The 9,875-nt window shown below is 29.3% G+C and overlaps 1 protein-coding gene across 1 annotated transcript in view; it reads right to left on the reverse strand.

Annotated features, from left to right (window-relative positions):
* Nucleotides 1-1,666: 1,666 nt before the first annotated feature.
* LOC108914741 (serine proteinase stubble-like) overlaps nucleotides 1,667-9,875 on the reverse strand; it is a gene marked incomplete at its 5' end in the record, with an annotated part of 33,147 nt that continues 24,938 nt past the window's right edge. The window contains 3 exons of the mRNA XM_018720612.2: nucleotides 1,667-1,801; nucleotides 5,627-5,776; nucleotides 8,139-8,436. Of these exons, the coding sequence (XP_018576128.2) occupies nucleotides 1,667-1,801; nucleotides 5,627-5,776; nucleotides 8,139-8,436 (583 nt within the window). The remainder of the gene's footprint in view (nucleotides 1,802-5,626; nucleotides 5,777-8,138; nucleotides 8,437-9,875) is intronic.

Below are 9,875 nucleotides of genomic sequence, written 5' to 3' on the forward strand. Positions count from 1 at the left end.
TTTCAATTTCTCTCGTTTCATTCGTATTTCGATTCTCTACAAATTGTCTCTTTATAGCATTCATATTGCTTCATTAGTTTAAGTTTTATATGCAAAAAACTAAAAAAAATGCGTTTTTTACATAAAATTCTTTATAAAAAAAATTAATTAATGGTAATTTGAAGTAGGAAACATATAAGCATATATCTACAGACTGTCTTTTATACCTATGATGGCACAGTCCGTTTTTTTAATAATATTTTCGTCACAAACAAACCTCTACTGATTAGCCTATATATGTATATTAAAATAAAAAGATACCCATTGGACATTTAAAAAGTTGCAACCCTGTATAAACATTAAATGATTTCTTGTAATTTTGCCAGTTTTGCTATTTTCATTTACGATATTGGTTACAATCACTGACTAGTCAGATCATGAAACGCTAATATTTTAATTATTTAATAATTATTATTTTATCCAAAAAGTATTTCTATGTCGATACTAAATAAACATAGCAAACTGACATAAATTTCCTTCATTCTGGCTATTTACAATACAAAAGTATGGAACAACAGTAACAAAATCCTATAATAATTAATATGAATCACTTAAGTACACAAATAAATAAGTATCACATTACAGTTATTTCTACAAATCTATCTCCATTTCTATTGAAAGTTAATAACAAAACTTTAACTTTTATAATAATTATTACACTTTTACAATATATCAAATTAATATATATCCCTACAACTAATTCTAGATTAAGCAATGTTTATATTGTCGAATTATTTACAAATGGGTATATTAAATAAAAAAAACGTTTTAGAAGATAGTTAATATCGAACGGATGACAAGAATGTATTACAAAGGATGTACGATTTAATAAAGTGATCAGAAAAATACCCGCTGCTAGTTGACATTGTCTTAATAAGTTTGGCAAACTTTAGTATTAAATATTTGTATACAATATACAATTATTTAATAATTGCGTAGATTAGAATTTTGGGAATCATCGAGAAATGAAAACCTCCGTTGTAGTATTATGTTTTTCTAAAAGGAAAATCCTTTTTTCTGATGGCATAATCAAACCAATAGAAAGAGCGTCTAAATGTACACTAAATTAAATAACATTATTATATTATTGACATATTCAATAATGTAAGCAACTAATCTCTTTCCTTATAAATAAAATACAAAATTGATATATAGAGGCAATAAATATTTATAGGGGTATATCATGTATTATTCTTTGCAATATTCGCCATATTTTTAATTTAATGAAAAATGTTGGATTGGAAACCGTAAAAAATGTTTTTAAATCAAAGAGGTAACTGATGATTCAAATATTTACAAGATTTCTTTTCTTTTTCATGAACTGTAGTATTATTTTCAAAAAAAATAATGTATGTACATACTCGTAAATTAAGATTTTTCGAGTTACTGCACCATTTAATACATTTAGATAACTATATATCGTACCAACTTTTACGAATCCGTTTTGACGTTTCACAAATATACCTTTGCGACCCGTATAACAACGATATCATTCCCGAACTCGAATCAGAGCTATTTTCGTCAGTGGCCAAATGCATTTCTTGAATACTGTATTCACCTTCCGTCGCATTAATTAAAAATAAATCGTTAAAGGCGATCCATTCTCCTACTTACGCGGTCGCTATCATTATGTGACGTTCTTAAGAATCCAAGGAACAAACTTTGATATCCTGGTGCATACCCCGGGGAGGTTCGCCTCGGCACAGCCGATGCCCCAGGAGATGATGCCGGCCAGGAAGTAGTGGCCGTCCTTTCCCTTTACCTAAAATGAAAAAGAAAATTGCATGTAAACATGTTATTCCTTAGATATAGCGTGTTGGTAAAAAACATCACAAGCTAGGTCCTTAATCATGTTTTGATGACAAAGGTGGGTATTCAGGTTATTTTAAGCAAAAAATTGTTATGAATATGTGTCCTAAATGGCCTGTTTTCGAAATATAAAATGTTAAAGATATGGAAATATTTATTTTATTTCTTTATATATTTGTTGCAAAGAAGAAAAAGATAATTATATAGAAAACATAGGGTTAATAAAGATCTGCAAATAAAATACAAATAGAGACAAACTATACGTTTCAAAATATTAATAAAAAATTAAAATATGGCATAAAATATAAAACAAGGAGTGTTGAACTTCAGTGTAAAATATTTAAAAATTTAGACTAATGTTGAAAATTATTAAAATTTACATTAAAAATTTCGTTAAATATAAATAGCACAATCTATTTTTATTTTATATTGTATATCATTTAAATGTCTTACATGTGAAGGTAAATATTGAAAAATTGTATTCTGAAAGAATATGTAAATTTCTTTTGTTTTTTGGAATCTAAAAATCTGATACTAGGGGTCATTTATCCCATCTAGTGTTAATGCAAAAATTATCCAAATTGTCTTTAATATACAGAAGGCTCTGAAATATGTAAATAGATAGAACAGTCAATATTTAAATCAACAAATATTTTTTTTTCAATCCGTATCATTGTCCACACATATACATACAGCTTTTCGCCGTACTATAAGGTACGGTAGGTAAGGTAAGGTCGTTGAGTGAAAAATAGTACTCAACGGTAAGATAAAATGAATCAGACTGTGATATGAGGTTTTTAATGTCGGTAAGAAAACTTTATTCACTAAGCTTCGGAGACGATAAAGAAATTTTAAAACTTTTTTTGGATATACAGGATGTCCCGTTCATATTTAAAAAAACTTATGTGCAAGTTCCTGATGGGAAAATAATAGGGGTAGTTCATTTATAGTTTTTTTTCTGAGACGCCCTGTTTTCGAGATACAGTGTGTTGAAGTTGTTACTTTCCAAATGGTTTTCCTTAATTATCTTTAAATCGGCTAAAGATAAAAAAGTCAAAATTTGTACAGGAGTAAACATCAACTGTGCGTTAAGAATAATGTGGAGACGGTTTCTTTCTGAAAAGCAGTGTCGCCGATACAGGTAATTGGAGGGGTACAATCGAAAAAAAAAGTCGAAATTTGTTACATTTCTAAACGGTTCTGTAAACTCTAAAGCATACTACAAAGAAAATGTATACTTGTCGAAATTCCATTTTAGAGAAAAATGAAGTTGCATAGAAGCAAATGGGGGACAATTTCAGTATCTACTGTAGTATTTCGAATTTTGCTCATTCACTTAATTATGCAGCTGTTTCTTTCTGTATGTCTCCGAGTCTGTTTCCTAATATTTTTCTGTTCTTATCACTTTTTTCATTCATGTCCATCAACAACTCAGTTCTTTAAAAAATTATTGTTTAATTTAGTAGTGGTAGTGTAGTAGTTTACAAAATCTAAAATTAGTTATTAAGGGCGCCATATTCTTTAAATAGTGTTTTCCACAAATACAAATAATTTCAAACATTTAATAACTGAATAATCCAAAGCTTATCAAATAATAGGAATGTTATGTCATCCACCTGGGTATTTTCAAAGACGCCGCAGTAAAACGAATAAACAGGTGCAAAAAACGATCAAACCATCAAGGTTTTAGGTACTGAAATCTACGAAAATACTAACTTTTTTATATACAACTCCACATGTAAATATTCTTATAACATTTACTTGCTTAGTCCTATATATAAAATTGTTTACTTTTATTTATAAGTACGTGAAAATAATTCTTAAAATGTGGGGTTAGAATAACAGCAAACGCATGTTTTATAAACGCTTTTTTTCAAGTTATTATTTTATTTGAGTTAATTTAAATAGTAACAGTGAATAAACAGAATATCAAGGATTTTATTTTTCTGCTTACTTTTGTTCTACACGTTTTACTTTTCAAGATTTCAGTAAGTACCTAAAAACGCCAGAAATTTGACTATTTCTCGGCCAGAGATATGTCCACCTTAATAGATAATTAATTACCATAATTTGTTTATTTTAATTTACTTTTATAAATATTAGTTTACAACAAGCAGAAACTTAAAGTAAATTTAATTTTTTTTTTAGTGAATAAAATATTTTAAAATTTAACTGTTTCATGTGATACGTAAGAAATTAAAATTATAGTCTTAAATTCAAATACTGTTGATAGCTAAATGTCTTCAGCTCATTCAATGGTAAAGTCCCTTTCAATTTAATATTTTGTTAATGTACTTGTGCCGCTTTATGTGAGCAAAAAAATGCAACTTCATTTTCTTCGACTTTTCACCTTTTTTTTCCGATTGTACCCCTCCAATTACCTGCATCGGCGACACTGCTTTTCAGAAAGAAACGGTCTGCACATTATTCTTAACGCACAGTTGATGTTTACTAGTGTACAAATTTTGACATTTTTATATTTGGCCGATTTAAAGATAATTAAGGAAAACCATTTGGAAAGTAACAACTTCAACACACTAGGTATATCTCGAAAACAGGGCGTCCAAGAAAAAAACTTTACCTGGACTACCCCTATTACTTTCCCATGACGAACTTGTACTTGTAACTTTTGAAACATGAACGGGACACCCTGTATAATCAGTATGATGATTCCATAATAGTTTCGATCCATAAAAACGCCAAGAATTTTGACATTGTCAGGATTACTTATCTTTTCAGGTTACGAAGGTTGAGAATCATTGTTTCAGTCCTGGACATGTTAACAGTCAATTGTTACTGACAAAACAGTCGTGTGCTAATTATTGCCACAAAGTTATTTCAGTGAGTAAAACAAATAAATTTGATTTTGCTGTAGTAACATTGGTATCACCTGTTAAAAGTATACTTAAAATACTACTATCAAAAATGTTAGATAGATCATTTACATAAATTAAAAAAGTAAAGGTCCCAAGACCAAACCTTGCTGAACACCAAGATTTCACGGGTATGCAAATATCTCTAAAAATATTTATAACGAAAATTAATAAATCTTTGTCTCATAACTCAACTAAATAAAATTTAGTGACATTGTATATGTAGGTAATTACATCAACCGGTGGCGGAAATGTTAGGAAATACCGCCACTAAGTTTAAGAACCCCAAAATGTTTTGAAAACTTAACGATTTGATTTCTAACTGTATTAGAAAATGTAGTTTAATTTCGAGTTATTAAGTTTAGAATAAATTTATTACACAGTTCACTAAATTGAATATAATTCAAAAATTGTTCATTCCAAAACAAATATGAATATTGTTAGAAATATTTTTAAATACAATGTTACTTGTTAATAACTTGAGAGTACAAAAAAATCGTGTTGGCATTGGAACATTGAATTTTCTCAGGCATAGGAAGTAACATATCTACGCCACAGATTTTTTTGAGCGTTTAATTATTATTATATTTGGAATTATACTTGCAACAAAATATCCTGTAATTTTTTTTCAAAAATTTTAGTGTCACTTAAGTGTGTGGTAAATTTAATTTAGCATAAAAAATAATTACCCGAAATTGAATGTTTATGCACTCTGATGCCAAAATTATAAAAATAATTAAATGCATACAAAAATTACCCTGTGGCACTTTTTTGTTGTTCGTTGCGAAGATAAAATTCAATTTTTTAATTTATTACTTCGTCTCATTTCCCATCGAGAAATACATTCTATAAATTCCTCATATTTTTTCCAAGCCTTCAGTTAACAGAAAATTATATACGCTTACCTGCAAGGGCCCTCCTGAGTCTCCCTGGCAGGAATCCTGACCACCACCCTCGTGTCCAGCGCAGAGAAAGATTTCAGGAATGAACTCATGCCTTCCTGCTCGTAAAAACATACTCTTGCATCGGTCGTTGCTCACTATGGGAACTTGAACCTGCAACATTAAGGGAATGATTTGCAAACATACGGATATAACAAACAGGTTGTTTTTGTGCTGAATTGTGTGATATGGTTTTTGTTGGTGTGTTTACATTTGGGGAAATAATAGGGTTAACGGCTACCCATTAATAACCGTTCTTGCCAAGTGTTTCTCAGATGAGATTAATCGCTGCGAATAGCTTGTAACAACGCTAATTTATGTTAATTCTAGCTTATTATATTAAAATGGTGCAACAGATTCTTTAAAATTCTGAAAGAAATCTGCATAGGCTTAAACACTTTTCCCTGAAATATTAGGAGATTCAAAATTTGTTAATAATGACCTCAGAAAACGAAAATAGTTAACTAGAAAGAACTAACACAACAGAGTTGTCATCATAAATAATATTTCACAAGGAAAAAATTGCCCTGTAAGAAATTACTACGTATTCATATACGTAGTAATTTACGTACTATCATTAGTGGTTTTCCATTTTGTGTAAAAAACTGTTACAATTTTAATCATGATTGTACAAAATGTGTTTTCGTACAATTTGACAAAAAAAATTATTACTTCTATTGCAGCAAAATTACAATATTGTTCTATTGAATTATACGATTTACATCTACCTCCGTTTTTGTTGATGTCTATAATAATAACTAAACAAAAGAACTTTTTTCGAATAGTTGATGTTTCAATAAGTCAAGGATATTAAGTAAGTACCATTCTTTATCTTATTAATTGGAGTTGCAACAATTTAATTGTACTGGAATAGTTGTACTGTGTATATCATTATGTTTTCCGACTGTTCCATAAATTCAAAGCATTTTTTGTAGATCTTGGTTTATACCAAAACATAATAGTTTTCAACATACATTTTTTTTATTTAAAAAAATAATGCTCTATTTGCAGGTATTGTTATGAAACAAACACGTTTTGTTTAGCATAAGCAAAAAGTTTAGGAGTGACTTTTCTCATAAAAATAATTGTATAAAGTCTTAAGCTAATTTTTCGAAAACTCATTTCATTATTAAAGGAATTGCATAACCTCAAAAATATATATTTCTTTAATATTTAGCTATAATTTTTTCCAGTTAATTACGTTAAAGAATAATAATTATAAAATAAAAATAATGATAATAAAATCAATAACGGATGTAAATACATTGTCAATTATTTTTTAAATTCGTAATTACTAGACAGATAAATTGACACAAAGAAACTTTCACACTTGTGCTTCAAGCATTTCATTAAAATTGTATTCTCTATGAGAATTGTTGAGCTATGAAAATTGAAACTTATTTTGACATGGAAATTATTTTCTGTTATTTTTCTAAATAGATTACAAATTTGAGTTATAAAAAGTGAAAGTTATAATAAACAAAAGATCCTCATCCACAACATGTAAATCATTAAAAATATTAATAGAAGGTACATCAAATTTTTCAGGTGAAATACTTTAAAGATCTTTTTTTTTAGTTTCATTAATTATTCTCTAATGCAACATCGAGATTTCTATAAAAATGGAACGTTAAAGAGCAGATTCATCGAGTCTCACGCTAAAGCACCTGACAAATTAAATTTTACACCAGTCGAAAAAAGAACAAAAGTTCAAGGCGTGGATCAATACCCAATTGTTTTTTTTTTCTTCTTTTCATTCATCTTGATAAAATAACGAGGGATACTGCGTCTCACGATTTAGTAGGTCTGTTGTACGCTCCTTAATTTTAGATAGTGTAGACCATTATCCTACATTATTGCTTCTCCCTAGGGATAACTTGGAGGACAATGGAGTCAGTAATTATTAAGATAAGGGTCATTTAAGGACTAACTGGTTTTATTCTAGTAGTAAGTAAACATACGTTACCAGTGACCCCAAAACAGGACACTAAAATAGTTACTTTAATACTCATGAGAAAACTGAAAAATGTCATATTCTTAAATTAATTTTAACAATGCTTAAACATTTCCACGTAGTTTACATCGATAGGATACAAGAGTATTCAAAACTGCTTGGTCGTCCGTATACACTTTTGTCTTTTTCAGTGTATATTGCAATTGTTTTGAAACGCAGGATGTTTTTGTAAATCTGTGTGGTTCTTTAATTCCATAAGTTCGCCTGTGTATTGACCAATGAGGTGGCAACATAGAACACTTACTGTTGTTTCATGTGGAAATATAATGTGTTATTCCTCTCAACTCCAGTAGTTCAGAACAGGTTTGCACTTCTGTTTTGAATAACGTCAGTAGGTATTTAATATTATATGTTTTCCTTGTTTGGATAACATGGTTGTTGAAGATATTTAATACACGATCAGAGTTATAAGAAAATTTGAATTAATTCATACATTTGTTAAAAATCACCACAAAGACTCACCTCTTGCAGTACAGATGGCAATGTTCCACCTTCACTTAACCTTCCCCATCCCGTTACGGTCGCATTTTCTCCTATCAAGAGATCATCGGAAGCCGGCAAACAGATCGGGGAGATGTGGGGTGCAAAGTCCAGAGGCTTGTCCAGTTGCACAAGGGCTAGATCGTACTCGTACGTGAAGAAGTTGTATTTGGGATGGACTACTTTCTTGGCCACAGCTCGCTCGACATAGGGCAGCTCTTCTTGTATGCTGGAGAAGTCGTATTCGCCAACGCGGATTCGGATCTGGGAGGTGAGAAGGCTGAAAAAGAACAGAATTTTTAGAATATTTATTTATTTAGTTTACACTATCCAACAGTACTGAAACCATTTATAGAATGGGGAAAAACAAACATAATTACATGAACGACAAATATACCAAGAAACAAGATACAAAATATGTTATAAGAAACATTTATAAGCTTTTTATTTTAATGTAGACTGAAATATTGTCAAATTTTATACACAAATTTATCAGAAATATAAAATAAAAAACTAGGTTTTTAATATAGAAGTGATTATATTAATCATGTTATTTCTGTTAGACACTTACACCAATATCACAAAAAGGTTTATTTTTCGCATTTTTCAACTTAAGCCAGGTCTACTTTTTAGAAATACTTATTCATACAGAGAGAATCTTAACTAAGCACACATGCATTTTAAATATGGGTAAGATCCACAATGTAAATGGGTCCAGTGAAAACAATTTATTAATATTATAAATATTTACGGATTATTAAATATATATTATTACCTTTATATTTATTTAACTTTCAATTTAATTTATTTTGTTTATTATGTATTTGTTTGTATTATAGTGTATAATTTTTGTAATGTTATTTGTGTGGTTTGCTCCAAATAGTGGAATGAATAATTTGTGTTGTGTAATATTTGTTGTTGTAGAATGTAATTTGTTTGTATTGAAATTAATTTTTATTGGATGCAGGTTCTCATGACAAAGTTAAGCAATAACAATAACAAATTTCATCGAATTATACTTTTCTTACCTTGGTTTTGCTTATCTTTCCTCCGGCAGCTTATCTTGCATAAATAATATTTACAGTGTACACTTTATTACAGTGTAGATAGGAATGTTCAGTAATCAATGATACACTGTCTCTCAAAAACACTTATTCAGAATACTAGCATGAGTTCTTATCTCAGAGAAGCGGTTCAATATTATTCAAATTTACTATCACTATAGATTTGAGTAGGAAGCAATGAATGAAGGCAAATTTTTAACGATTTTAACAATGTGACATTTATTGATTATTCATTTTAAAATCCGAACAATGTTTTAAAGAAACACAGAAACTGGATATGTTATGGACTTTTACATGAATAAATAACTGATAAAATTTTCTTATCTCTACCTAACTTAATTTTGAAAATATTTGGTTAACCAATTTGTATTGTTTTAAATGTATTACGAAACAAATTAACTTAAATTAAGAACACAGAAACTTAACTAATCCTTATACTATGAAATGTTCTAAAATATGATTTTAATTTCTATTATTATTATGGCTTAGTTGCGGGAAATGCATCAAGAGCAAAACGTTTGTATGGAGATCCATTTCCAAATAGAAGAATTCCACGACCGCAGTTGTTCAGTACTGTCCATCAGAGATTAGGTGAGTTTGGCTCTTTTAAGACGAGGTGGTTTGATGTCGGTCACCCACGACGAACTCGAACTCC

Source organism: Anoplophora glabripennis, unplaced genomic scaffold (genome assembly GCF_000390285.2).
Source record: "Anoplophora glabripennis isolate ALB-LARVAE unplaced genomic scaffold, Agla_2.0 scaffold19, whole genome shotgun sequence".
NCBI classification, from domain to species: Eukaryota; Metazoa; Arthropoda; class Insecta; order Coleoptera; family Cerambycidae; genus Anoplophora; species Anoplophora glabripennis.